This window comes from Nipponia nippon, unplaced genomic scaffold (assembly GCF_047370975.1).
Source record: "Nipponia nippon isolate SJK-2023a ecotype South Korea unplaced genomic scaffold, ASM4737097v1 scaffold_2, whole genome shotgun sequence".
Taxonomy (NCBI): domain Eukaryota; kingdom Metazoa; phylum Chordata; class Aves; order Pelecaniformes; family Threskiornithidae; genus Nipponia; species Nipponia nippon.
In genome coordinates this window covers 2,813,825-2,841,406 of record NW_028262336.1, presented here as the reverse complement: position 1 = coordinate 2,841,406, position 27,582 = coordinate 2,813,825, and the positions used below count along the sequence as shown (strand labels likewise).

Sequence of the window (27,582 nt, the reverse complement as noted above, 5' to 3'; positions counted from 1 at the left end):
AAATAGATAGGAAGTGCCAGATAACAGAGACTTATTTAAAAACAAAAAAGGCAAATTTGTCTCTATAGTTGTAACTATGTTTAATAATTGTTTTTACTTCTGAATTTGAACCTTCCAGTAGTATCTCAGTAGTGTCCCGCTTTTCCTCCTCATTATGTATGTTATCTGCTGCCACACTTACTACTCCCCTGTCCCTCTTTTATTTCGCATTACAAACGCAATCATCAGTCCTTATATAGGCTGTTTGCCTTTGCCAGGCTGAAGACCTAATGCTTATTCCAAGCCTGTTGCCTGTTTTCTAATCCATCAGTGGTTTGCCATTCACAACGTCTTTTTCAGAAGGGGAGTTTGATTATATTCTTCTGAGAAGACCGAACAGATTAACTGGCTCTCTTATTTACAGTTTTATTAGTACATTCGGAGAATCACAAGGCATGAGACGGATGAATCAAATCTGTTTGGGGGGAATTAAGATGTGCTTGCTTGTAGAACTCACATATGAAGGACCAGTTCTCCGATGTATTGCAGGAAACTCTTTTCCTGTTTGTCTCTGAGCTTCTGCCCATGATCAGAGTTCTGGTCACTGGGTTACTTCAGACAAGAGAACACATCTTGTTCCTCTGATCAGAGTTTTTCCTTTATTTATGCAGCTCTCCTTATCAAGTTCCTCGCTCTCTTTCTGAAGCCAAACAAAGTATCCTGTTGTTGGCATGGGTAAGAAATAATAACACAAGAGCGAAATCAGCTGGCTTCATGTTCGTGCTACTACATGCTTTGGGACTGGGAGGAGCTCTTAAAGTTTTCGGCCCAAGAGGGAAGAAAGCATGAAGCGTGTGCTGCCATCAGGGTAGCTGTGCAACTGTTCTGCATGGAAAGACAGAGATGTTCCTTTTAGCCGATTTTCTGTAGCTCTCCACTTCATCACCCGTTCACCTCTAGAGCCTACCACCCAAAGCCAAAACTCATGAGTACTAAAGGCAGTTGTCCTGTGCTTTGGCTGTCTACAGCCCTCGTTATTCCAGGTCTAGGTGGGATTGCTCGGGCTGGCAGCTCCCTCTAGCCCTCGTCAATGTATCCCTACTAGGTGCTATTTACTGAAGGTGCTGCGCTATGCAGTGGGGTTGTCTGATTAAAGCGTGTGCAAGCAAGGCTTGTACTGCAGCAGGCCTCACGGGGAAGGAGTGGAAGAAGTCCACGCTGCCTTGCAGCCATGAATCGTAGCCAAGGCTCAGCGAGTGTGCAGAGCAGCAAGCCAGACATCTCTCTTTTGGGTCAGAGAGAAGGCTGAGGAGGGAAGGAAAAGAGAATGAGAGGATGAGTAAGAGATGACAGTCAACGGTGTAGGAGAAGAATCTCTAAAATTGCAGAAAGTGATAGGAGAAGTCAGCATGGAGCCTGGGGGAGGGAGAAGCCACGAATCCCACCTAAAGCTGGGAATGGGGAAAGAATGGGCACAGGGCAGACATGTCCTCCCGTTCTGGCAGGCTTGAGTCTGCTGCTGTAACAAAACTCAAAGTGGGTCAACATACACTGAGCCTATATGCTTATGAGTTTCCCTTTCCAAGCTTACCTCCAGGTCCAGCAGTGTTTGATTGTTTTATACAGGTTTTATATCAACAGCAGATACAGGGGAAGCAGAAGCATCCAGTGACAGGCTGGTAGGGAGGAGGACGCTGACTCTGCGTTCAGGTTCACCAGTTGCAAGTTGGTCCCCCTTGTAATGCTGAAATCTGTAGCGGAAAAATAGTGAGGGGCTACCAGAAAGAGGAACACAGCAGGGAAGGCAAAACATGTGTGTACATTTATTCCTCCCCATTTTTCTGAATATTAATAAAGATAGACCCTGCCTCTTGTACTGGAGACCCACTGCTATGAAGCTCTCTCTGTAGAAGAGCTATGACCCTTCTCACGTAGAACAGGAAAAGATAACCAGGCTTTTTGGAAAGTTTGCTTTCCTGTGAGTAAGGTGGCCTTTTCAATAAAGGAGGTGGGCTGGAGTCAGAGAGATTGTCATTAGTAACACCTAAAGGGGCCTGCTGGTTTGGTACACAAAAGGGATCTAAGCTGAACTGGCTAAAGAAAGCGTCAAAAGTTGGGAGTTTTGGTTGATTCGTTTAGTTTTGGTTAACATTCAAAGGAATACATTCTTTTGAAGTGTCCTTCCTTCCTTCCCATTCCCTGGCAGTTCTGTCCCTGTGCCAAGGGAGCAATCGTTACCGTGAAAAACACCTGAAATGGCAGGACCACAGACCCTTTCCTTCATCCCAGGGACAGAGAGAGAGGTGCTTGGATTAGCCACAGACTTCAGCTCCTTCCTTGACCAACTCAGGTGCTGCAGGAGCCCCCCAACGCACACAAGCGCACTGTTTGGACTCTTCTCCCCCGTGCCTGTGGTCTCTGGGTGGTGTTAAACTCTACCTGTCACCTTGATGTTGCCTGTAGCTTTGGCAATGTTGTTTTCAATCATGCAGGTGTAGGTGGCGTTAGCTGTAATGTTGTGCAGAAAGGACACCACTTTCAGAGTGACGTTTTCAGCATTCAGCTCGTAGCTGGTGTTGGCAACGTGAGGCAGGTACTCCCCGGTGTCGCTGTAGGCTGTCCAGCGCACGGCGGGTCGAGGGAACCAGCGTGGTGCTTCGCACTGCAACGTGCCCCCGCTGCTGCTGTTCTCCACGTGGACCTTGGGGGTGCTGAAGGCTTTGGGAGAGAAAACAGGGGGAGAGTCAGAAAACGGCAAAAGTTTAGGAACTGGGCGTGAAACACCCAACTGCATCTGCTGGTCAGTCCCAAGTGTTTCTAGAGTACTTGCTGCTCAGCATCGCATGTAGCCAAACCAAACACAGAGGCTCAGACAGAGGTCTGTGTAGGTTGGGCTACAGGGGGATGACTACAGGGGATCTAAAGACTCCTAGGACAAGACAGTCCAGTTTGACGAGATCTGCTGAAGTCATGGCACAGCTTTAGTGTCTTTAAGTAATTCTGCGTAACAGTTACGAGCTGGGTCCCGGGCTCATAAACTAAGCATTTCCCAAGAGCTCCTGGACATCCAGGCTCCCAGAGGAGACTGGGCTCAGGACCTGGCCAGCCTGAGACCGCCCATGTCTGCCGAACGCTGGGCTTTGCCGGGCAGGAACTGCAGCCAGCACAGCTCCGCTCACCTCTGCTGAAGGTGGGTGGCTGAAAGGAGGCACCTGCTTTTCTCAGCAGGGAGAGGCATGCCAAAAACGATTGCTATTATCAGAGGCTGGAGGAAGGGGAAGATGACTCACCCTCTCCGCTGACTGAGAAGGGAGCCTGACCAACACCTACGGCCTCATGATGTGACGCTGATGCTAAATGGGGCTGCAGCCAGGGGAAGCTCCATCTGCACCTGCTGAGGCTGAGGGCAGACTAAGTTGTGGCCTGAACTGCAGGATTTACGCCAACATGACTGGGTTAAACAAAATATTTAAAGCCCATTGCAAACTCAGCTGTGTTTTAAAGCCAAGGCTCTCAAATAAAACTTTGTTTGTCTCACTCTCCTAGAAAAACAGACCTCTGTATTCACTGTATTTTCCACATGCACATAGGTGAAGAGAAACAGCAGCTTTTTACAAGAGTAGACCTCAGACATGAGCCAAAGCCCTCTGGCCTTCCTGATGTCTACTGTAGTCCCAAGCAGTTCTTCCATCCTTGCCATTGCAAGATAAGGGGCCTGTGAGCCCAGCAGCCTTTTTTTCACTGCTTGAGGAAGTGCTTCACATAGCAACAGGGCAGAAAACACACTTTCAATAAGAAATGGGAGACTGAAATGACACTGGCCAGATGTTCCTCTGACACCAAGTCTTGTATTGCCTTTCTGTCCCAAGATGGACTCCCCATGAGTGATGCGGGGAAGTGTCTGCGTCTCCAAGACATCTGTCACAAGCTTCTGCACAGAAGCTGGTGCCTACCTCCTGGTGCTTTGGCTCTGCTGGGCCAAAGGAGGAGACTGGACCTGCAGAAAAGCAGCCTGTCTCATTCAAGAGCTCTGCTTGTTACTGCTGTCCTGCCATGACTGGCCTGAAGAACAGCGGAACCCTCCCATGCTGCCGTACGTCTGGCCTCACCACATAAACAGTCACCCATCCTAAAACTGCATTTCCTTGACTTGGAGACATTTGACTGTTTTTCTTCTCCCAGTTTGAGCTGTGGGGCAGCAACAGTGGTCGCAGTGGTGAGGGAGAGGGTGCAAAGACTGCAGTCTGCAGGAGACCCTGAAGTGATTCAGCCATCAGTCTCCAACACGAGGTGACCCTTTGGGAGGTGACTTGTTACTGCAGCCGAAGTCATCTCCCTGGAAGAGTGTGAAGACCTGGTGGTATCCAGATCTCTCCTGGAGGACTGACTCTCCAACGTTTGGAGAGCCATGAAGATTTTTTTCCCTCCTTTCTAACAATTCTCTTGGCTACCTTAGAAACTTCCATGACTGGAAGGTCATGGACCCACACTACTGTGCCAACCCCTGAGTTCAAGAGATGTGCTGGGACCTCAGGGGTGCCAGCAAAAGCCAGCCAGAGAAACACTAAGACCACCTACCTATGCAGGCTCACGTTATCCCCGTTGTATAGTCAGTGTAACTCACCGCAATTTCACTGGAAAGACCCAGAGGTGACAGAAACGGGTGAAACGCTGCTGGGTTCAGTGGGAGCGTATTGCTTTGTGCCAGCGGTGAACATGATGGCCAGGCCCAGAGGGTTCAGAAGAATTAAGCACCCGCAAGTGAAAATTCAGCAGTGTCTGTGCGTGTTTTAAGGTTGACTCATAACAAGGTAAACAAATAACTCTAGCAAATATGTAATACTTAAAATAACTATGATATAGGCGGTTTGTTGTTTTGATAGCCACTTTTAAAAACTGAAAACATTAGAAAAACAGAAAAAAGATGTTAAATAGGCTATAATTTTTACTATGCAGCACTTCTCCTGGCTGGAGAGACATCTTAATCTAGAGAGAAAAAGCTATAATTTTATCTTTAACAGGTATAAAATCAGAATCTTTATAAGATCAATTAGCCGCTCCCATTCTTAGGGGCTCTTTGTAGTCAGTTAAGTATCTGGTAGACTACGTGTGGTAAACAGAAGAAAAAAGACAACTGAGTGCATTAAAATAATAATCTTTTCTGCAATGAGGATGTGGAAAGAATGGGTAAGGCCATAAACACCTCTGGAAAAGCCAAAAATACCCCAGTCCTACTCAGGGGTGCAGGGCTCGACAGTGGCTGCTGGAGGAGCAGGCACCACTCACAGAGCCTCTAGCATCGGCGTAGCTGTGGGTAGGTCCAGCTGAGCCACGTTAGCTTGCATTTTGCAGCAGGATATTCTTTCTTGTACCCCTCACCTCCCGTCCTGTACCGCAGCACTGCAGCTCCGCTCCCTCTGGCCGTGGTGACGGAGCACCAGTAGGTGCCGGCATCGGAGAGCTGCACATCCCTCAGCTCCAGGGAAGCATTGCCGCCGATCACCTGGTCCGCAAACACCGCTGTGCGGCCCTGAAATGACGCGTCTTGCTCTTGCAGGTGGTCCTTCCCACCTTTAAACTCATGAACCAGCCCAGCTACTCCCGCCTTGGCCCATTGGATCACTATGCTGCCCATCCGGATGTCGGGCTCGAAAGTGCAGCCCAGGACGCCACGCTGGCCAATGTTCCCTGGAGATGTCAGCGCCATCACGCTGATGGGGCGTTTTCCTGCAAGGAGAAAGCAAGGCAGCGTGAGAAAGGTGAGGCGGTGAGCGTGGAGAAAGGCCAGACCACCCTGCAGCTGTCGTGCACCAGCCCTGAGGCTGAACAGGCACTGGCACGTTCGCAAGGGCACCAGTAGCAGCTACCAGTGCTGCTAGCGGAGGTCAGCTCCCATGGCTTATATACCAAGATAAAGCACAGGAGAATTTCTGTAGCAGGCAGTCTCCTTCAAAAAGTAGCTCCTCGTGTTTGTCTGAGAAGAATTTGCATGGTGCTTTCTTGCTTACTTATATGTACCAAGGATTTTTCTCTTTGCAGTGCCAGAAGAGCGTGATTTTTGTGTCTTTTCTTAGTTGGGACCTCCCTTTATGCAATACAAATGTGATTGCAAGGCATAATGCTGGCAGAGAAATAAGAGGCTGCTCTTTCACCCTTACTGGAATCCAAACTGTTTTCTTTCGTTTAAGAAACATCAGCATTTCCCTTCCCTGGGGACGCAGATCACTCCTCAAGTCAAATCCTAACCAGTGAGCTTGAGAATTAGCTCCTTCCTGGAGCCGGCTCCTCTTTTCCATGCAGCCCTTCCCTAAGTGCCCCAAGGAGGCTGCATTTTGGCCAACACCAAAGCAACACATTTTTGTCATCTCTGAGGGAGCAGGGGAACGTGCCCCATCCTGGCAGATGCTGCCCGACTTCGCAATAAATACCATTGTGTCCTCCTATCTGGGAGAAGGAGCACAGTATGTGCAGGACCTCCTGTACGTGTAGGTTTAGGGCTCCAAGCCCAAGGAAATTTCAGCCCTACATCTCCAGCAGCACAGGTTGTGCTACACTTATTGACCCCTTGCCTCAGCTGGCTTCCCATGGAGCAACAGATGGAGTTGCACGTTTCAGTTGCTAACACATCAGATGATAACTAAAAACAAACAAACAAACAAAAGCCTTAATTTCTGCTGTGAAAGCACAGGTCAGGCCTTCACTTCCCGGGGCAAAACAGAGCTGCCCCACAGTGCCGGGGCTCACACGTGCACCGTCACTGCTGCAGCCTGGGGCTGGCCCGCTGACAAGTTTTCACAGAAATTAAAAGCCAATGGATTTCCTCACTCAGCTCTGAGTGCCAAGTGCTGGTGTCTTCTAACCCACCTTGAGCACAGGTATGTGTGTGTGTGTGTGTGTGTGCATATCTGCATTATTTAAAACTTACAAGAGCTCCAGTCTCCAAGGACAGCACGCCTTGCTGAGAAAGGCCATTATTGAAGTCACCTGTGCAGTCTTAATAATTCAGCCATCTGGTACATAAGCTTTATAAAGTGAGCTTTCATGAAAGGGTTGTAGGTGGCGCTTCCACACGAGCTCACACCTCAGCCCACGCACAGGATGGAGACACAGAGGTAGCAGCAGGGCAAAAGTTCATCACCCCTCTGGTAACGGCAAGAAATGGGAGCAGTCCCATACCTGAGACTCCAAACCCGATGATCAGGGCAATCACTGCAGCCAGGATGATAATGACCGTAGTCATGCTATTTGGGGAAAACAGAAAGGACAACGTTACCACGCAGCCCACCTCCTTTCACACCCTACGCCTCCGGTGCATGTCTGCAGAACCGCCAGCAGGAAGGAGGTCAAGGCGGGTAAGCCACAGATCCAGAGCCAGGTGGACCAGTGAAGCACATGACCACGGTAGTGATGAACATCAGGGTGAGCACTCATCATCAAAGGTAGGGAATCATGTGGCGGGAGGAGACCCAGGTTTTGCCTTTGGAAGGAGGCAGCGGGTCCCAGTGAAGGATGCTCCTCTCAATCCCCTGGTGGATAAGCAAGCCAGGCAGTCCCTGCTGGCACTTGTGAGGGACCCAGGGAGGTGAGCAGAGCACTGAGACAGGCCTCTGACCCCACAAGACACCCAGTACAAGCCAGGCAGTGGGCAGGAGGGGGCTGGAAACAGGGCCAGGTCTGTGAGCTTGCTGGTTTGGGGATGCCCCATGTGCAGATGGATAAGTGGCTGTCAAATGAGAAGCTGAGGAGGAGAAAGCCACTTGCTAAGCCACACAGGCAGAGCAGTCCTGCAGAGGAGGTGACAGGCAGCATGACATAGAGCAGCACAGCTTGAGCCTTGCTGAGCGCAAACCACCCCTGGCACAGCCCCAGCTTGGACAGACCTGTAAGCGTGGCCTGGTGCAGGTTCCCACCAGAGCCGGTGGAGCTGTCACACATGGTCCTGGGTGCATTGTCACCTGGGCGTTGTGGCAGCAACCTCAGCTCCTCACTGGACCAAGCCCTGAAGCAGCTCCCCACAAAAACCCACAGGTACGTTCCGGGGTGAGCAGCTCATGTGCTTGTGCCCGACGGTCTCACAGACTTGCTGGGCTCAGCTCTGCTCAGGACTGCCAGAGAAGAAACCCAGAGAGAGCCACAGGAGGTCCTCACAGGGGCCTTTCCCCCTTCCCCAAGCCTGGCAGGGTGCTGCAAGGAGCTGTGCTGCAGGAGGCACAGGCACTGTCGTACCACAGCCACCGCACCAGTGGCCAGGGCTGCCAGCCCAGAGCCTGTTTTGCCCCATTGTACACAGAAACTCCCGAGCTGCCTCTTCTCGTCTCATCCCCAGGCAGGACCAGGCTGCAAGATGTCACAGCCCTCCTGCCCACACAAAAATAGCTGCTCTGCTTCAGCTGTGTTCACTGGCTTGCGGCTCGCTCTTTCCCAACACATTGGGCAGCCTCCCGTGCGAGAGCCTGTCGGTGTCTGTACAACCGCACTGCTCCTCCTGCCGTTAATGTGTGCCTGCATCAGTTACTTGCACAATCACGCCTCAGTCACTGTAGATGCCAGGATGACAGGGCTGATACGGAGCTCTAGGGAGTTGCACCATGTGAACAAGCCCCTCCTGCAGGGCACAGCAGGGATGGGAAAAAGCGAGGGATAGAGAGAAGGGGAGATGTTGCAGAAGGCTTGCTTGTCCTCCCACTGTCTCCTTTCCATCCTCATTCTTAAAGCCAGCGGAAAGTTGTCTGAGGGAGCCCTGTCTGCACATGCCGGTGCGCTCAAGAGAAAGGATCAGAACTGTGTATTTCACCACAAGTGTGCCATAAGTCCATACATAGGTTCATATGAGTCCATATATACATTCACATCCGTACCGAGCCCTCCCTGCCTTGACATCCTCAGAGCAGAGGTGTTTGTTTGCTCACACAGATCCTGCAGCGTGACGGCTCCAGGCGGAGACTTGTCATGTCCCACGGAGCTCAACCCCGAGTCACTTGGGGTCTCAGCCAGGCTCACTGTGGGACAACCCTGTGCTTTCCTATTCCAGGACAGATACCGAGACTCTTGTGTACGCTAAATAATATCTACCTCCTTGAGGAGCTCCACCAATTTCTACGGAGCTGATCCCAGAGCAAGATAGTTGCTATAAACTCAGCCAAGGTTGCTGTGATCAGCCTCAGCTCTCACGCTTGGGAAGCACTGGCTTAGACCCACCGCACATATGCCTGGAGCAAGTGGCAGCCATGCTATCTCACAGCGGCAGTGACTCACCCTCACGCCTCTGGATTAAAATCCTCCTTCCCATGAGTGGGCAAGGGAGAAATTGCTGGGAGCTGAGGGATGCTGCCTGCACGTTACAGAGGATTTAATCAATAAATGCTGGAGGGGGTATGGCAGGGGACAAGCAGCCAGGACACCCTCCTTTGCAGTCTCTAAACGCTTCAGGTGCCACCACACTTGCCTCCGGTCATCAAAAGGACCCTCTGGCCTGAGCACCACCTCTGCCCTAGCACTGTGCCAGGCAAAACTGTCCTCAGCTCACTCACAGACAAACACGAACCAGCACTAGCAGGCCAGCACCAACGCTTTTGTCTCCTGCTTGTGCCACCTGCCCCCATAGCTGCAAAGCCTTGCTAGCAGAGAGGTGCTTCCCACCCCTGGTTCAAGACTGCAACAGGGCTGATGGAAAAAGCCGGTCGTTTGTTATGGGGGGGGGGGGGGATGGCAATTTTGGGTACATGGATGCCACTGCTCACTTCAACACCCCTTGCCAGGGACAAGGAGAAATCAGGAACTTTGGAGTTTCTTCCACAGAAACTGCGAGATCCAAGAATTAAAAATATTTGCCTGTGAGCCCCCCCTGCGTATTGAGTCAATCTGGAGCGCAGGGCGAACAAACAAGAGGAAGCTGGCAATCCGGCCACATGCTGACAGTAGATGTGTTTCGCAACATTCCAATCCAGCAGTTCAAGCAAAAAGCAATTTTCTGTGCATCAGCACCCCTCATACTTCCAGCGTTTCAGAGGCATGGAAACTGGCTCATGCAGATGGCTGGGGCTGCGCAAGTCGGAGCCCCGACACCGCCCTCGGTTCCCGGCAGCACTTTGGCAGCCTGTGGGATGCCACTCCACGCATCCTACCCGCAGCCAAACGGGGTTTTGTCCGCAGCTCCAGGCAGCCTGAATGCTGCTGAACACAGGGGACAGAGAGAGGCTCGCAGCCCTGTTGTGACAGGCAGCGGAGGCTTAATCCTCCTGGTTTCTAGCTCTGTGCAGAGTAAGTTTTCCCTTGGGAATGGGCTTAGAGGTGCGAGGATCAAAAAACGTGGAAGATTAAGAGACTGAAGGTCCCCTGCCTTCCTCCTTAGATCAAAGCTTACTGTGGAAAAGAAATAGCATGGCAGGGGTAACCCAAAAGGAAGGGTTTTCCATTCCAACAAGCGGTTAATGATTGCAGAGCTCAACTTTTCTCAGTGTTTCAGTTTTATTTTTGGAGTCGTTTTGTTTTGCTTTTTCCTGAAATCAATAGAAACCTCCCACTGCTCCTCTGAAGCTTCCTGGAAAAGTCACCCCTCTCTCCGGGCTATTACTGTGTTTCAAGATTAGCCTGAAGATGCCAACAGCCTTGAAGAAGCCTGCTGCTTCCAGTAACCTGCTGCCATCTGGTTGCACGCAGCAGCCTGGAGTGGGCAGAGTACGGTTCTCAGAGCAGCAAGGCGTAGACATTCATTTTTTTCACACTCATCAGTTATCGCATTTCCCTGACAAAAGCCAGCTGGGCTGCCTCTTGGGAATAACAGAGCTGCTTATTACATGCATTCCAGATGCATGAGGAACATGGTGCTCAGTGGATATTTACACTGTGTTACATTATTTCTACTAGTGATCTCACTTTCATCAGTGAAAAGATGCAGATAATATTACTAGTTAGCTCTTCCTTGATGCTCCATGTAAGAAAGCTGGAGCACAGCTCATGCGTGAGAGGTCTCTTCTGTTCACATGTGGCCTGTCCTCCTCGCTGCTGTTCGTTAGGTGGGACAGATACTCGTAGCAGCTGAAACCTTTTTGTCAGCATAAATGCAAACAGAGATGTCTCACACACCTCGCTGGAGCCTTTGCCTCCCTCCAGCCTGGAAAAGGCCACACCTGGGATGAAGATATGTGGCTTGTTGGTGGCTCTGTTCAAGCAGTCACGTTTACATGCAAGCCCAGTCCACGTTCATTGGAGGCTGAAGCAAGTTTGCCAACTAATTTAGCCAGCTGGTGGGGGTTATTTTCAACTAATTAGGAGATATGGATACAAGGTAGATATTTTCATGGCGTTTCCTGTGATATTTCTTTTTCTGAGTGCAGTTCACCAGGCCTTGGTCAATAGCTCCAAAGGAAACAGGCTCATTGAAACAAGAGACACAAACCAGCTTGCACGTCTTCCCAGCTCTTACTCCTGACCCACACAGCAAGGAAACCTGCTGCAGGACGGCTTTTGCCTTTCTGCCCACAGCACGCCGATATGATGGAGACGTAAGTGACTGTCTGAGGGCCAGCAGAAGGAACACGGAGCCTTCCTCAAGCCATTGATACCCCAACCTACAACAGCAGGAACACAGAGCCTTTCTTGAGCCATTGATACCCCGACCTACCACAGCATTCAAACCTGAGGTAGCGTATTCCAGCCATGCACAGTTTCTATGACACACATCGCCATCCTGGCTACAGCTGATGACCTGCACATGGGTGTCTGACAGCTACATGGCCTTACGGATTTTATAAAAGAAGCTGTACCGGTATTTAAGTAGCCTGGGTGAGTGCAGTATAGAGTCGAGCTGCAAAGAACTGCTATCTTGAAAGCTCCTGGCAGCAGGGTGATACAGCCGAGGCCTCTGGAAAACGCAATTCCCTCCCTCCTCTCTCCCAAAGCAGATGCAGATAATACCATACCTCCAGAAAATGACCTGGCCTTGGGATGCCATGGTCACGGCACCTACGAAGACAAGCCAAACTCCAGGTGCCCAAAGGTCCCACACTGTTCAGCACAGCCCCTGTCCTTCACATGGTATATACTCCCAGGCTGTCCTGCTTAAATAACTGAACTCAGCTAAGGAGTGGTGAGCCCAAGCAGTGAACTCTGAGGAATGAGGAAGCAGTGAGCATCTCAGCTCCCCCCACCAGGCCAGTCAAAAGCAGGGAGGCCTGGTTAGTCACTGGGGCAATAGGAGAGACCTCCTACACCATCCATGAAAGAAACGTCTGATATAAAACAAAAAATAACACTGCTCATGGTTTGGTAGCCAGTTAACTCTGGGGAAAGAGAGCAGCAGTGTCCGACGTAGATCCACAGCTCAATCACTGGTGCGTTGTGTTGTACCCAGGACTAGCTCAGGTCTCCTTGCTAAAATCTCCAATCATGCTGTTGGCACTGGGCAGAGAGGCCCCACTTGCGGGTCCCCTTCCTGTCCCCATTCGTAATGTGCATCTTCCCCTGCCTCTCTGTGCTGTGCTAAGAGGCTCTTCCAGGATCAGCAGTGCTGTCAGAGCCACACAGGTTCAGCCGTGGCCTCTTTTCTGACTGCTGTTTTCTTCCGCTGAACTCCTCCAGACCAAACTACTTCTCCTTCCCAAGGCCAGCTCCTGCTGCTCTCAGATCTGCCATTATGGGGGACAGCAGAGCATGTAAAGGAAAGAAACTGGCACAGACCCTGCAAGCCTTTCCCTCTGTGCTTGGTCTCACTTGAGGCTAGGGGCAGGATGAGTAGCTATTGGGCACGAGAGGTTGAGAAGCGCAGAGAGATTGCGAAAGAGTAGAAAAGGGAAGGTAGCTTGCACCACCATGTTCATTTTCCTGAAGGGGAACCTGTGATTCCTGTCATCCGCATCTGTACTGCGTTCTAGGGAGGACGGGCAAAGAGGAATCTTTGACAGTCTGTAGCCATCTCTAGCAAGATGGTTAGCAGGAGTGAACAGCTTTCCCATGCAGAGCTGAGGATGTCCAGAGGAACTGGGAACAGTCCAGTGCCTAACAAAACCCAACAACAACCTCTGCAACAACCAGAGGTTAAAATCAAGACCAATTAGTACTGGTCAGTGATGACCAAATTGGCTGCAAAGGCTGAGTAGGGTTCAGGAGGGCTTATGATGCCCTGAGGGGCATAGTAGCCTTCTAACTGTGCATGTGTGAGATTTCAGAAGTGTGTGATTAGTCTTTTGGACCACAGTTCAACTCCAAAAGAGCCTGTTCACCTCCACAAGGGATGAACATAGCCAGATGTGGTGCACGACACATAACAGACGTTTCTAGACAGCAGAGAGAGAGCTGGAAGGGGCTGTGGCTCTTGTACAGGCATCCAAGTCAGCAAACTGTATTCCGAGGCATTTAGCACCCAGGACTCACTACTTCCAGCCTCCTCACGCCAGGGCGAAGTTACATGTCACAGCTTGTGTTGAACCTCCTCCCACGTCTCACCACCTTGCACTGATGAGAGCACAGATCTGAACCTCCACTAAGCCTAGTCACCTGTTAGGAAACAAAGTAAAATTAGAAAGCAAATGGTTTCCTGCTGGGTTAGGAGGTTGAATTGGCTCCCCATGTGGTCAGAGGAGAGTCACACCTTGGGATACTGCTGGTGCAGCAGGACCGCACGGCCTGCAGCAAGGACAGAGGAGCCAGGGTGGGACCTTCTCCTTTCAAGAGTGACTAGCCATTGGGTTTACTCAGCCATTCATGTGCTACTTCAGTGCAAGTGCTTGACTGTGAAGCTAATCGCTCTCCAGGTAGAGGAGCTACCTGAATGCCCTGTGCAAGGTCTGTGGCAGAGGTATGAGCTGGACCTACTTCTAACGCTCCAATCTTGGCTGCTACTGAAAGCACATCCTTCATCCTATGGCCCCTGAATAAAACTGAGGAGTGGAAATTTTTCACCTGAGAATCACTGTTGCTCTTTGGTGGTTAAATAGTTTAAACTTATAAAGCAAACTTTATGTGGTTTTCACTTCCCTCCTGCTTTAGCATGGAAGAGCCCTTTTTAATCTGAAAAAAAGAAATGCGATTTATTTTGTAGTATTTTACTGATTACTAAACTTGTCGTAATTTAGCAGACCATTACCAGAAGCTAAGAATAGCTCCAGGCCATAGTGGCCTGGTGGAAAATGCATATTAAGAAATATCCTGCTGCCCTCAGTGACACTTGATTTACAGCTGCCTTTGGTGCAGTGCACCGGTTAACTCCAGGTCACAGCCGCAGCACACCTCACCACACAGTCAATGACCGGGTTACTTTCATGTTGGAAAAACAGGTCTGTTTCTGAGGCACAGGCAGCCCCAGTAGGACAAGAGCAAGTCCCATTCACCAGGGTAACACCACATTAATTTCTGAGCAGCTCTCATGCTGGAGTCTACTCCTCTCTGTATGCTTATACTGCAAAAAAACAAGAGGTGTTCAGGATATTTCCCAAAGAAATCAAGGATCTGTGACCACACAGTCTGCTCAGCTCTTGCCACTTTTGAATTTATCAGCAAAATCCAACCAAATGTGACAGCAGGATCTGGTCCCATGGAGTCTGTGAAAGCTGGTGAGCACCCAGGGAAGACAGGCATCGGCTGTCTTCACTGAGGGGAAGGCAACAGCAGGCACGAAGTGTCACCAGTTTTGTTGGACCCACCAGCTGGTGCCCCACAGCTGGCCACAGCATGTGCTGCCTCTTGCCTGCATGAGGGAACAGGGCAGGCAGGAAGGACTGAAGGCGGGTCAGGGCCCAAGAAGATGTTCAGTGATCTGGGGGAGGCATGGGCACAAGAACTGCAGTCACTCTGCCCCTCATAATACAACTTGTTTCTTCCTGCACAAATAATAATTCCGTCAGAGGAGTTCCCTTAGTTATGGCAAGTGCATGCCTTATTTCAATGTCACTAGAAAGCTGAAGGAGCTATCAGTGAAGGAGGAGAACCAGGAGAAGATGGAGTTGTGGTAAGCTGACAAGCAGCCGAGTTTGATGTCGTGCTCAAGAGAGGTCAAGGCAGCCAGCAGGCTGAAAAAGATGAAAGCTATCCTTCAGATTTGGCCAAAAAAGTTGGACACCTTTCCAGCCTTGTGCTCCCACATCTGTAACAATGGTGTCAAGAGGTGCTTGAGAAGCACTAGAGATGGGAACACTAGTGGTTCCACCCTGAAGGCTGGAAGGAGGACAGCCTTTTCAGCTCTACCTGTCCTCAATGTCACCTGCCCTTGAAGGGAAGCTGGAAGCAGCAGCACTCAGAACAAGCCCTCATCTCTCAAAAGAGGGAGGTGGTGAGCCACCCTCGGCTGGACATAGGCAAATCCCCCTACGCTGCCTGTGGGCCACTGCCAGAGCCTGTCTTGACATGGCACCCCAGATGGCCAGGGCGCCCCTGTGAATCACCTCCTGCCGTGGGAAGGCCAAGCAGCCCTGCTGAGCCAGCTTCTGCACTGCTCCTGAAGCCTTCTGGGGACAAACTAGACACTCATGCACAAAGCTACAAGCACAGCTGTGTCGCCACTGCCTCCTCTGAGAAGGGAGAGGTACCCTAGCGTGATACCTGACCCTGGAGGCACCCTACGTGGAGCCTTCCAGGCTGCAGGGCCTCTTCCAGGTCTTCCACAGTCTCTTGTTCTTGCTGTGTTTTTCCTTCCAGCTACACTCTCTTTTCCCTGTCCAGGGAGTAAGTCCTCCTTCTCTTGCCTCCCAAAGCCCCTACTCGTGTTTATCACCATTTATTTTTTTTTTTTTTTCCCCAAACTTTGGAGCCAGGCAATTTTATCAGCAAGGGCTCTTGTCCTCAGAAAAACATGCATATTTACCAGTGCCATTCTGTCAGCACTGCACGTATGTCTGTCTTGAAAATATCTTTGTTATCTCAAGGACCAGGTGGTCAGAAATAAATGTAGCCCAGCAGACTAACTACACCTCCTAATCCACCACCTGCCCAAGGCTGATTACCAACAGAGCACTGGAAGCCATTCCTGGGAACGGCTGTTGGGGACCAGTGTGAGACACCAGCAGATCAGTAGGATATATTCATTTGGAAAAACATTCTGAGTAATGAACACTGAGGGCAAAGTCTGCTTGCAAATAATGGGAGGACACTCACACCTAACCCCCACAAAGGGACTAAGGTCTTTAAATGTCTTTTCTGCACATGATTCTTCAAGCTATCCTCATGCACAGCCCGCTTTGCCCAAACACAGAGTAATAGTTGGTCAATACTTTATAATCCCTGAGACTAACTGAGCCTTCAAGTCTATCAGAAAAAAAAAAAAAAATCAATACAAGGGCCTGACCCTGGCAGGATTAGTACCCCATGCTGTCTGAAAACTGCTCTCCCCGTGTCAAACACAGACCTCAGCCCAAGCCGACTGCAGTTCCCTGGAGGTTTATATGTTTGCTGGTGTAATTCTCACAAACAGCTTCTTGGAAAATGTCAGCGACAGGGTGTGTAAGGGATGCGCAACACAAAGAAAACACATTCCTCTGTCTGAGAGGACTAAGGTGTTTTTAGACAGAAATTATGTGCCTACAAGGTAGTGCTGTCTTTATGTGTTCCCTCTGCAACACAGCATGGAAGCTCCAAAAAAACCCAGCGTACAAGTAGGGGCTGGAAGGCAAGAGACAGAAAGACACAGAAAATGAGGCATTTTGTTTTACATCACATTCTGTACTGCGCACTGACTCTGCACATTAGCAAGGCCAAGAATGAGTTACTGTTTGTTCCATTAAAGGTTAACTTAAATTAAACTTTCACTTTGAAATTTCAGAGTCAGCAACTTGGAGACTTAAATTGCCTAACTTGGAGATTTAAACTGCCTAACCTTCCCCCGTTTGTTTGACAGCCCTTTCTGGATGATTAATGGAAAGCTATAAACAGCATTTGCATAAGGATATCTATCTCCTTTGCTGGGAAGAAGAGTTTCTGAAACTGGCTTTGTACGACGCACAAACAGCAAATGAGAGTCTGCTAGGTCTGAGCAAGCAGACAGCACAGGTTTCTACTATTTACAAGCCAGCTGTCATCAGCCAGAAAGCAAGAACCAGTCCTTACTGTTGACACTGGAGCAGCATTCCTCTCCCCAAATGACCAACAGTCAGACCTTTGTCCCCACCCCAGCTCCCCAGACAGTATTACGAGCCCCTGGCAACACACACGTACTAGCAAGGTTACCCCCAGGGCAGTAGTGTTCCCAGATTCAACGACATGAATATGTTTTGTTCAGGAAGGTGTCCAGGGTGTTGGCTTCACCCAGGCAAGCGGCAGGCAGCAATCGGCAGGTTAGCAGTTGCCCTTCCAGGAAAGTGCTTCTTCCTCCTCATCATAGATGCCATTACCCCAACTATGGGTCGGCAGCGTGTGTACAGGCCCAAAAGATGCATCCCTCCTCGCCTGTGGAAAATGGGACACGCTCTCCTTCTAAAAACAGAGCCTTGCCAAGAGTGCGCAAGCCAAATCCAGGAGTTTTGCTGTATTTCGTCTCCTGCTGTTGCTCTTCCCTCGTTGCCCCAGTTCAGAACACCTGCAAACCGGCACCTATGGCTCCTACTGATGCTCAAACTGTCCCCAAATCTTCCCTTGGTGAGCTGGGTGCTCTCCTGGCTCCCCTATCACCCCCAGCAGTGCTATGTCCCACACCATCTCCATGGGGAACATACAGACTGGGTGAATGACATTCTAATTCCTGTTCCCATCAGTGCCATGGGTTTTCCTTGGATTTCCTTCGGATATATTACTAACCCCTCTTGCTCTTACTTTGCAGGGAGGGTGTAATGAGACTACAGCTCACTTGGAGAAGATATGAGAGTTGCAAGCACAACAGCAGCTCCCAGGAGTGTGACTGTGAACATCCAAGGCCAGAATTCAGCTGCATATCTGATGCGGAGGCAGAAGCCATATTCAGGCCGCCAAGCCTTTCCAAGGCACGAACGCAAATCCTTTGGAATGTGCCCCAACAAGCAGCTTTGGCCTCTTCAAGAACAGCAGAGATTGTCAGTCCTGCAGAATGAGACACATCTTGACCCTCCTGTGAGGTAACTGCTCAGACTGAGTTTCCCCATAGAGCCTGACCCCACAGGCCTCAAGTCCTTGAAAGCGTAGGCACCAGTACAATGCCCAGTGTTTGCTCCTGTTCAGGCACAGAACAACTTTGCACACACAGCCCTGGGTGGAATATAAGGCACAATTTTATTTTCTCTCCTTCCTCTTTCTCAGTTTGCACCCATCACAATGTTGTTTTCTGGCAGCGAGGCTATGAAGTGATCCTCATGGATCCTATGTGGGAATCCTTGTGGTTTGTGCTCATGCAGCAGCCAGCAGCAGTGCACTGGGCTCGCAGGGGCTCACCTGACTGCTCAGAGCACCACTGTCCTGAGCAAACTCCTCTGCGAGGTGTCGCTGGGTGGCCCACCCAAACACTCCGAGCTCTCCTTCACTTGTCCACAGCACGACCAGTGCGGGCAGCCAGGGTGACCTTTGTGTCCATGGCCACAGCCTTCATACCCACCTGCAAGAGAAAAGGCATCATCAGCTGAACCAAAAGTGGGCCAGAAAATCCCAGTGTGTCAGAGGCTTTCAGAGAGTGCTTCAGCTCCAGGACTTGTCTAAGACAGGGAGGCACGTGCTGATGAGAACACAGCTTATTCAAGGCCAAAATTGCCAGGGCTCCATAAAGAAAGGAGAACAACCGAGGGGGACCTTCCCGTTCCGATCACTGGCGAAAGCTGAAGATTTCCATCCCCTTGCCTGTTGAGTAATGCAAGACACAAAACCCCATGCCAGCCGCTGGTGGCTATGGCCAGAGCTAGATACAGATCAAGCACAGAAAAAGGAAGAGGCTGGTTCTGTACTAAGCCATGCAAAACACACAATGACACATGCAAGTCAAGGACAGGGAAGCTGGTTGGGATTAAACAAATAAGGGAGTTGAACTCTCATCCTAAATAAGGAGTGAGGCTTCTCCATAGGACAGCATTGGGCACTGTGTGACACCGCCCAGAAGCTCCCAACCTGCCAGCACTGGGACAGGAACAGTATAAATGCAGTGCTGCTTAGCCTCACTGAGAAGGGCTGAAAGACAGAGCTGCCCTGCCCCATCTCCTGCAGAGCTGGCTCAGGTCTCTGTCTATGGGGTGTGCTGCATAGACCCTTAGCATGTCCTGCTGCATTTCTCACTGCTGCAGTCCCACCCTACCAGAAGATATGTCCACACAGGTTATCACAGGCCTGGTACATGTGCAAGGCAGGAGTTGGGCTGGAGTATCTACTCACAGCTATCTACACTAGGGAGCCCCAAATGCAAGAAACCTTCCTGACACCAGCAGCATGGGGAAAGCTGAGCACTCACCTGGCATAGTCCCCCCACAGGCACAGCGAGCAGCTTTCTGCCCTCCGCTTGAGCAGAACGTGCAGCAGTGAAACACGCCCTGGTGCTCGCGGAACTTGTTTTTCACCATCAGAGTGAATGGAGAGCCCTGGAGAGGACAAGCAAGCAGATAGGCTGCTGCAGTGGATGCCACCAGATGTTGTGTCTATGTTTTCAAAAACCAACCGGGTGATCCTGTCAGTCACAGATCTCTAAGCCCAGTCTTAAACTGCTAAGTGGTTGAGGTAATCCTTAGAAAGATTTAAAGCAAATACTTAGAGAAGAAAAGCAGGTAAAGAAGCAGCAGCACAAGAGAAACAAGAAATGCTACCTGCACATGCTGCCCTTTCACATAGACGCAGACAGCATACAAGCCCGGCTCCTCAGGACTGTAGGAAATATGGTAGGTCCCATCACTGTTATCACACACTGTTGGCTTGACTGCACTACAAACAGAGAGAAGTCCAAGAGGTCAGTGACTGGCAGAAAATTGCTCTACATGCGAACCACTGTTTGGCCTAGATTTGTGGTCGGTTCCTTATCCTCAAACTTGTTCAGCAGCTGCGGGTCTCAAGTGAGCTTAACAGGATGCATAAGCAATGCTCAAGCACTGAGTAGCTTTTACACACACCTGCTACCGGGAGCTGCAATAGCCATACAAAGGAAGTCACACAAAGCTAGCTGCACTGCAAGGATCTGTAGCAACCCTGAGCGCTGAAAGAGCAGAAGATGACAGACAGCACACTTGCAGGTCAGATTATCCCGTCAGATAAGAGCCCTCAGAAATGGGGTAAATTCACAGCTTCAGAGAGCAGTTACCTCCAGAAGAGCCCATGAATAAGACGGGACATAAACAGGGCAGGTTTGAATCACTTCAACCACTGTCCCAAACGCATTGACCCCAACTCTTCAGTGCTCTGAGGAGTCCTAGGTCCCTGCTGGTGAACTCTCCCTTTCCAAAGTGAAGCTCACTGGGTTTCACAAGGAACCCTGCTGGACAGAGTGCCAGGGAGAAAGCATCAGCTAGTTACTTAGGGACTGATTGCCTGCTTCACAGAAAGATGGAAAGAGCTTTCCACAGACAATTATCAGGCAGCTCTGCATAGAGGACGGTGTTCTTCCTAATCCTCACTAATTAGTTTCTTGTGCCCCACAACATGTCAGTTTATAATCTTCCAGATTTGCAGGCTGTGTTCCCCACCCCCCACCATTTCACATCAATACAGCTGCCTACATCATTTCCTGCCATAAACTGTGTGGTGATACTTCACGCTCTTCTGTAGCTGCTGTGCCTCAACCCAAAGCCAGACGGCTTTCAGCAACGGATGTAACAACTGCATACACACAAGAACAAGAAATTGAGCTAATGTGGCCACAGCGACCTCTACCCCACCAAGCAAAATCCACACAATCCTCATGTGCACACTGTCCTGCATCGTACGTACACCTAAGGAAGGAAGGTACGTTGGAACGATATTTTTGAACAATGATGCTCTACTGATAAGCATCTGTGCAGCCGGCACTGTTTCTGTATGCCCTGTCAACACTTCCCCATAGCAAGGAGCTTTCGCATCCTGTCCCTTTTTCCATTAGGTCATCCCACCAACAGTGGATCCCGGAACAAGTTAGACCGGCATCTTGCTCCAGCTACATTTTACGCACTATAGAAAAGAATAGATGTTTTTCTTAAGAACTGACCCCCAATTGGTTCTGCATTTATGCCTGGATGCTTTACAGTAACACAACATATGTTTTTTTAGTTGGTCATTTTCATTGTGGAAACACTTAGAAGCTCAAGTGTGGTCTTCTTGCTTTTGCTAGAAAATCTCTGAACATGTTAAAGTGCTCAACATTGCAACTACATGAGAAAGCAAGGTGAAGTCCTCACACAGATTCTTTCTCCAGAACATGAACTAGGCACTGTCAGAGGCTCCCAGGCTTGGTGGACTGTCTGTCTGACTCGGGACGGTCATGCTGGAGTTGCTATGTTTTACGCTCATTAGGTATTAACAAAAGCAGGAGCCCTGGGTGTCTACTGGTAGAGGTGGGAAGGAGCAACAGCTCATTCTGACAATGTGTAACACCCGCTGAGAGTTGAATCCTTTAAGAAGTCCCAAATCACTCAAAGAGTCAATACAAAGCTGAGCCAACGCTGTCAAGCTCCACACAGCCAAATACAACCAGTAGGAAGCACTGTTATACTGGTGGGAAGAACAGTAGTGCCTTTTCCCCTACAGATTCTGACCCACATGCTGAAGCCTGCCCAAACAAGGCAGGAGCCAGGGTAAGGGAAGCAGAAAAGCAAACCCAGTGACCAGGGTGAAACTCAGGTGAATACCCACCAGTCTCTCTTGTCCTTGTGGGTGATGGTGACCCGCACGGCCTCTCCTCCTCGCCCCATCCGCTCCCCCGTGGTGTCATTGCAGAGCAGGGTAAAGCCAGTCAGCTGGTTCTGACGGGCACTGTGGAGATCTGTGAGGCAGAGAAACAGGACCAGAAAGGATTCACACCGGCCATGATTGCCACCTTCCACCTACTTTGCAGTGTTGCAGTCCCATCAGAGCACAGCCAGGACTCTGCTGTTGGGGTGGGTGTACAACTCCTTCCACCCACAGGGAAAAGTAAAGATATCACTGGGGACCAAGAGAGTGGACAGCTGCAGGCGCTGTGAGATGTTGGGCAGGCTTAGCCCGGAGGTTTGTATAGACCAGGGTGCTCTTCCTGCCTGCCCCTCCGAGCCCAGCTGGCATCTTCCCAGAAGGCCTCAAGGTGCGCCACGCAACCAGGACGGAGGAGGAACAGCACGCTGTGCAGTGTGGAGCCCGAGAGACTTCAGCACTTACAGTTTGGCACGGAAAGGATCGAACGAGCCCTGGGTCTGTCTCATCTGCCCTGCGCAGGCCATTACTGACCAGAGGTGGCTGCACTCTGTGGGCTGGTCTGAACGTTATCTGTTTGCTGGCCATACTACTCCAAGTCCTTAATAAGCAAACACCCATGAAACTATCTACCATGCCAGTTATTCCCACGGCAATCTCAGCAGAAGCTGCAAAGCAAACTCGCTCAGCCACAGAGGGGATCTGTCTGGGCCCATGCTGCAGAACAGCTGGGGCCACCGGGTGAGCATCACATCCTACCACTGCAGGCGCCATCCCCCGAGTAAGCTGTGGTCTTTGGCCTACGTGTTGCTCTCCTTACACCTCACCCCATGCTGAGGTCAGTGATGTTGCGGAGGGCAGCTCCAGTACGCTGTCACATCTGGCTGGGGATAGCTCTCTGTCTCCCTGCCCAGCATGGCTCCTGTAAGCCCTCAGCAAGCAATGCAAGCTCTGGCAGGGCTCTACCCTGCCGTACCCGTCTGCCCCTAGTCACTACCTGGACAGCAGGGAGCCAACAGTGCCCTAAGCTGCACACCATGTGGGTACAGAGAACGGAGGGGTGACTTCAGGGAACAGGGTGTTCCCATTCAGCCGTGGTACAGCACCCCATTACCTTCCCCGTGCAGGGTACATCTGGCTGGATCAACCACTTTATTGAGAATGGCCCCAAAAACTTCATAGCCGGAACACTGCCCTGCCCTCTCCTGGGGAGAAAACTGGATCCCGTTGTCCACGCTGGGGTGAGTGTTGTAAGCAATGCTGTTCAGCTTTGCCAGCCGGCTTGCCACCACCCCTTTGGTGATGAGGATCTCCAGGTCCGAGCCACTGGTCAGCAAGCGCTCCGTGAACTCCACACCTGTCCTCATGTCCAGCAGCAGCTGCTGCAGCTGGGCCTTCTGCAAGTGCAGCAGGTTTTCCTTCTGCACCTTCAAGTCCTTCAGCTGCTTCAGCAGCTGGTCCCGGTGCTCTTCAATTGCTTTCACATACCCACTGGCAAACAGACAGATCTCTGTGGCCACGGCCTCTGTGCGACTGCGAACGGCACTGCCCATGTCATCAATCTGGCTCAGCGCACCCTCTAGGGTACTCATGTGCTGTTGGGTGCCTTTCAGCAGCTCCCGCAGGGCATCACCATGCCTGTGGATGACATTGCTGGTGAAGTCATAGGGGTGCTGCCGGTGCCCATCTACAACGCAATCCCGGCACACAGGCTGGTCACACTGCTCGCAGAACAGCCTTAGCTCCTCTGTGGGATGGGAAGGGCAGAAGAGAGGCTTCCCGGCCTGGCTGCAATGCTTGGTGCTCTCCAGCTCCGTCACGGCATGCGAGGCTGTCTTCTTCTGTCTCCTAGAAGAGAGCAACCACACATCGCTGCACGCATGTTGGATATGAAATGTAAACACCCGAGACCCCTTGCAAATGCCAGTCTGTGCAGACTGCGAGTCACAGTGTGTGCCACTCCCTCCTGTCTCCACTGAAATTCACTCTGCATGAAGGGGTTTGTGGTCTCCTGAGGACAAGGCTCCACACAAAAGAGGACAGCATCTGCAAGCAGCTCATTAGAGGCTGCTCTCAGGCTCTCTGCATGCTGTCAGCACTGTTTTCAGACACAAGAATCGTGTGCCCCACCATGGCCACACAGACCAGGGAACGGGCTGTCAGGCTGTTACTGCCAGCAGCCCCTTCAGGGAGCCTGACATGGGACAATGGGAGAGACAAGTGGGATAGTTCCAATTACCCCCAGAGCCCACCACGAGAAAGGCAGCAGGAGGGTGGTGAACTCTGCAAAGTGAGAGCTGGCAGGAGGTGTCTCAAAACAGTATTGCTCACTGACAGTCACTTCTGGAGAGGAATGGAAGGCGTCAGGCTCCTCAGCCATCAGGCCAATGATTTTCAGCAGCTTTAAATTCACTGAGGCAAATGAGTTCTAATATCCCTTAGGGGAAAATCTAGTTCAGGCCACTGCCAGAAGACAGTCTGTGGTAAAACATTTAATATTCCTAAAGTCAAACTCCATTTCCTTCTGGCCGTCAAGTGAGGTCCTGCTCAGACGAGACAAAGGATGGCACACAAAGAACCTGTTAGGACCCAACCATCCACCATGTCACAGAGCAGCACTAGAATATTTCCATTTTGTGCTATTTTGGACAGTGGGAGCTAGTTATTGAGCAGGATGTAAAAGCCTTCTCTCCTTCCTTGTCTCCTGCACTAATGACTTTTTGGCAGCTGCAATGGGAACTCCAAGCCATAAACAAAAAAATACTCCAAGGACCAAACTCTGTAGAGTTGCTACGGCAACACAAAGCAACCTCACCACAGGGCAGGACACAGCCCTTACACTACTTCCCACTAATCTCCCTTGGGTCCAGCACATTTTCAAAGCCTTCTAGCATTATTTGCATAACACCCTTCAAATTCACACTTCCCTGACTTCAACCTAAGACCTCTCTCACTTATTCCATGGAGCACAACAGTGGCACTCAGATCCTTAGAAATCTTCCCTACACACCAGGAAATAATTTCAAAATGGTTTTCCTTGGCTCTTGTTCTGCTCTGCCATCAACTAAATCAGGTCCAAGTCTGCAGATGCTAGTGGGGTGAAAAAATGATATCGGTAATTTAGGTAGGAAGCGGGTCATTGGGACAAATTTTCTACTGCTTTATACCTTCTGCAGTTATTTCTGTCGGTGTGGCAGGCTGCTATTGAAGGTTGCAGTTTATTACTCTTCAGGAGCTTGCATGGGACACGAGGCATTAGCTAATCAGAATGGTATGCTCAAAATTACAGCCCTGAGTGGAAAGGTAACTAAGAGTCTAAGCCATTTTACCACAGGCACCAGTATCTGCAGGGGGGCAGGGCAGTGAGGAATATGCCTCAGTTCTTTCTGGGGAAAGAATTTGCTAATGAAGCGGAAAGGAGCAGCAAACATGGAGGGAGTAGGCTGAGCTGATTAACCCAGGCTAAGAGACTTCCCTGGCTAATGTTATACTGCGTGTTTTTCTGACCCTGCCTGTCACTGCTTTGCTTCAGAAGGCCATTCAGACTTCCTATCACTTTTTTTCCATAGCGCTGGCTGTCCTCTGCCCTGCTGACAGGCCACTGTGTCCGCCTCCTCTTCAGCTCCTACCTCTGTTGCAGTCATCTCTTCTTCACACCTTACTGACATGACCCTCTCTGAGGCAAACAACTCTCTTCTGCTGTCACTTCTTCAATTTTCCAGTATTCCAACAGAACCAAACCCTGCAACGTCAGGCACACTGCGGAGCAATAGTGTTACTACTGTAGGCTCCCAGCCTCGCAGAAATGCTGAAAATGTACACAAGATACATGGACACAACAGTTAACAGGCAGGCACACGGGCTGATCATCAGGAGGTAGCAACCGCAGCAGGCAGGCTAGTGTCAGGACTTCCACTTAGCTCCTTTCACTTCACCTAAGGGTGCCTTTGCACATACACACAGTACATGTTTGTGGAGGTGGACAGAGGCAGACCACCAGCAGCTTAACTTCTCCATTTTCCCCTGGGAGACGTGCCTTCTCCAAAGCACAACACGCGAGGCTCTCGTCCTGCTAATGCTCTGCCCGCACCCACGCCTGCTGGAGCGCTGTCAGCCTCCCCGCCCAGCGACGCTAAACCGGGATGCAAACCAGCAAGCTGATCTTGGACTTAATGGCCTCACCTGAACAGGGCTGCCTGACCTACCGCTAGCAGCTTGCCGGTCCCCACCTAAGCACAGAGTATCATCCAGCAAGGATGAAAACCCGACAGAGATTTGAACAAACCTGGAAGACAGGCAGGTTTACTGCTCTGGCTAGTTCTGCCTGGGTCCCTGCCTGCTGCACCCACCCACGCGCTGCCCTCCAGCAGCCCGAGGAGGGAAGGCCGCCCCACGCACCCCGTGGCGAGGTGGCCCCGTCCGGGCCGGGCCTCGCCGCCCCCTCACCTGTGGGCCTGGCAGCAGAAGAGGCAGAGGTCGGCCCCGCAGGTCAGGCAGCGCCTGGCGGCCGCCCCATCGGCGCAGAGGTCGCACCCCGCCGCCGCCCCGCCGCCGCTCAGCGCCAGGTAGTCGGGGGTGAGCTGGCCGACGCCGCCGGGCGGCAGCGCCACCTCAGCGTCGCACACCGGGCAGAGGACGCTGCGGCCGGCGGCCCGGCCCGCTTCCCCGAGCGGCCCGAGCCGCCGCAGGCAGGGCGCGCACAGCGAGTGTAAGCAAGGCAACAGCCGCGGCGAGACCCGGGGCTCGGCGCACGCCGGGCAGCGCGGCCCGGCCGACATGCCGGCGGCCCCGCTCGGCAGGAACGCTCCGCCGAGCATCCCGCCCCGGCCGCTAACGGCCCGCCGGGGCCGCGCGCACCGCCCCCGCGCGCCGCCCCCGGCCGTTGGGCGCGGGCTGCCCCGTTGCTAGGGGCGACGGCGGTTGGGGCCCCTGTGAGAGGCTGCGGGGTGAGGGGCGGCGGGTGCCGGGGCGGCCGGGGGACCCCCCCCCGCCGCCTCCCCCGGGGCTCCCTCTCCGGGACGGGACAGGCAAAGGCGGGCAGAGGGGACCCAACAGCCCGCTTTGTCCTCGTCCTCCTCGCCCAGGCACTGAAGAGCCCCTCCAGCTGCTTATCGGCTCTGACAGCGCCGGTGAGTTCCGAGCCGGTCATCTGGGAAACGGCCCCCTTCCCCACCCTGCCCTGGGTAGATTTTGGGTTTCCAGTTCTTCCAACTCAAAATTTCACCACCTGACGAACCTGCTCTGCAGGCGGCCTCTGACAGGCCTTTGCAGACCCTTTGCTGGTCTGCCGGTTGCCTTCAGGCGTTCGTAGTTTCTCCTGATCACCAGTGAACTCACTGAACAGCCAAGGAGCAATATCAGCGGAACTTGAATAGAAATAGTGCAACACAGCCAGGCTTCCCCATGACTGCCCACGGAGGTTGGCTGATGACTGTAATTGATTCACTTCACCCAGGAATTATGAATAGCGTAGAAGGCAGGCTTTGAAATCACAATGTCATTGAAGTCCTACATGAAGCTCCTTTGATGGTATCTACACATTGCTTTTATCAGTCTGATTTGTAAGCTCCTCAAAGAATGAAATCAGATTTTTTTTTTTAAAGAAAGCTCTTTTCTATAAAACCACATTGACTAGCACTAATGATAGTCTGATAGTCATATAATGAGCTGCATTCAGCCCTTAATGACTGAACTTTGTACCAGCTTTATTATTTTGCTTATGACCATGGCTAACTTATCTGTCCTATCCTCCTGGCCCATTTGAATACCAGCGTGACACAAACACCGTTTGAGACTTCTGAATTTTAAGTTCCCTAAGTTGTGTTAAAAATCAGTAAGCAAGGGAGATCTCCAGTCCGTTTTTTTTTTAGGACCGCTGAG

At 51.3% G+C, this 27,582-nt stretch overlaps 2 protein-coding genes across 6 annotated transcripts; both read right to left on the bottom strand.

Annotated features, from left to right (window-relative positions):
• Positions 1-27: 27 nt before the first annotated feature.
• Positions 28-12,059, bottom strand: VTCN1 (V-set domain containing T cell activation inhibitor 1). Of its 4 annotated transcripts, none has more exons than XM_087758079.1 (6): positions 11,901-12,059; positions 7,156-7,220; positions 5,359-5,706; positions 2,419-2,697; positions 1,571-1,730; positions 28-864 (listed from the first exon to the last, which is right to left on the bottom strand). In XM_087758079.1, exons 1-5 carry the CDS (start codon positions 11,930-11,932, stop codon positions 1,609-1,611), a joined length of 846 nt encoding a protein of 281 aa, XP_087614205.1. In that variant the 5' UTR covers positions 11,933-12,059; the 3' UTR covers positions 28-864; positions 1,571-1,608. The 4 variants fall into 4 exon arrangements, with proteins under 4 accessions (XP_087614205.1, XP_087614206.1, XP_087614207.1 ...); XM_087758080.1 differs by having other exon boundaries at positions 28-699; XM_087758081.1 differs by having other exon boundaries at positions 28-679.
• On the bottom strand, positions 10,955-26,480 carry TRIM45 (tripartite motif containing 45). 2 transcript variants are annotated; one of them, XM_087758078.1, is made up of 7 exons: positions 26,149-26,480; positions 22,817-23,550; positions 21,667-21,796; positions 19,656-19,770; positions 19,307-19,433; positions 18,307-18,466; positions 10,955-11,549 (listed from the first exon to the last, which is right to left on the bottom strand). In XM_087758078.1, the coding sequence occupies exons 1-6, from the start codon at positions 26,478-26,480 to the stop codon at positions 18,315-18,317; spliced, it is 1,590 nt and encodes a 529-aa protein (XP_087614204.1). In that variant the 3' UTR covers positions 10,955-11,549; positions 18,307-18,314. The 2 variants fall into 2 exon arrangements, with proteins under 2 accessions (XP_087614204.1, XP_009458828.2); XM_009460553.2 differs by lacking the exon at positions 10,955-11,549 and having other exon boundaries at positions 17,944-18,466.
• Positions 26,481-27,582: the final 1,102 nt, after the last annotated feature.

What these genes read in the sequence shown, in the direction of transcription:
- VTCN1 (XM_087758079.1), bottom strand. Translation starts at nt 11,932, where the DNA reads ATGGCATCCCAAGGCCAGGTCATTTTCTGGAG. An exon ending in CATCGGGTTTGGAGTCTCAG is followed by an intron (nt 5,707 to 7,155) that starts GTATGGGACTGC and finishes TTCTCCTTGCAG; the next exon opens with GAAAACGCCCCATCAGCGTG. An exon ending in AGGCAACATCAAGGTGACAG is followed by an intron (nt 1,731 to 2,418) that starts GTAGAGTTTAAC and finishes TTTCCGCTACAG; the next exon opens with ATTTCAGCATTACAAGGGGG.
- TRIM45 (XM_087758078.1), bottom strand. Translation starts at nt 26,480, where the DNA reads ATGTCGGCCGGGCCGCGCTGCCCGGCGTGCGCCGAGCCCCGGGTCTCG. An exon ending in TGAAAGGGCAGCATGTGCAG is followed by an intron (nt 19,434 to 19,655) that starts GTAGCATTTCTT and finishes TGTCCTCTCCAG; the next exon opens with GGCTCTCCATTCACTCTGAT. An exon ending in CTGTGGGGGGACTATGCCAG is followed by an intron (nt 18,467 to 19,306) that starts GTGAGTGCTCAG and finishes TTTCTCTTGCAG; the next exon opens with GTGGGTATGAAGGCTGTGGC.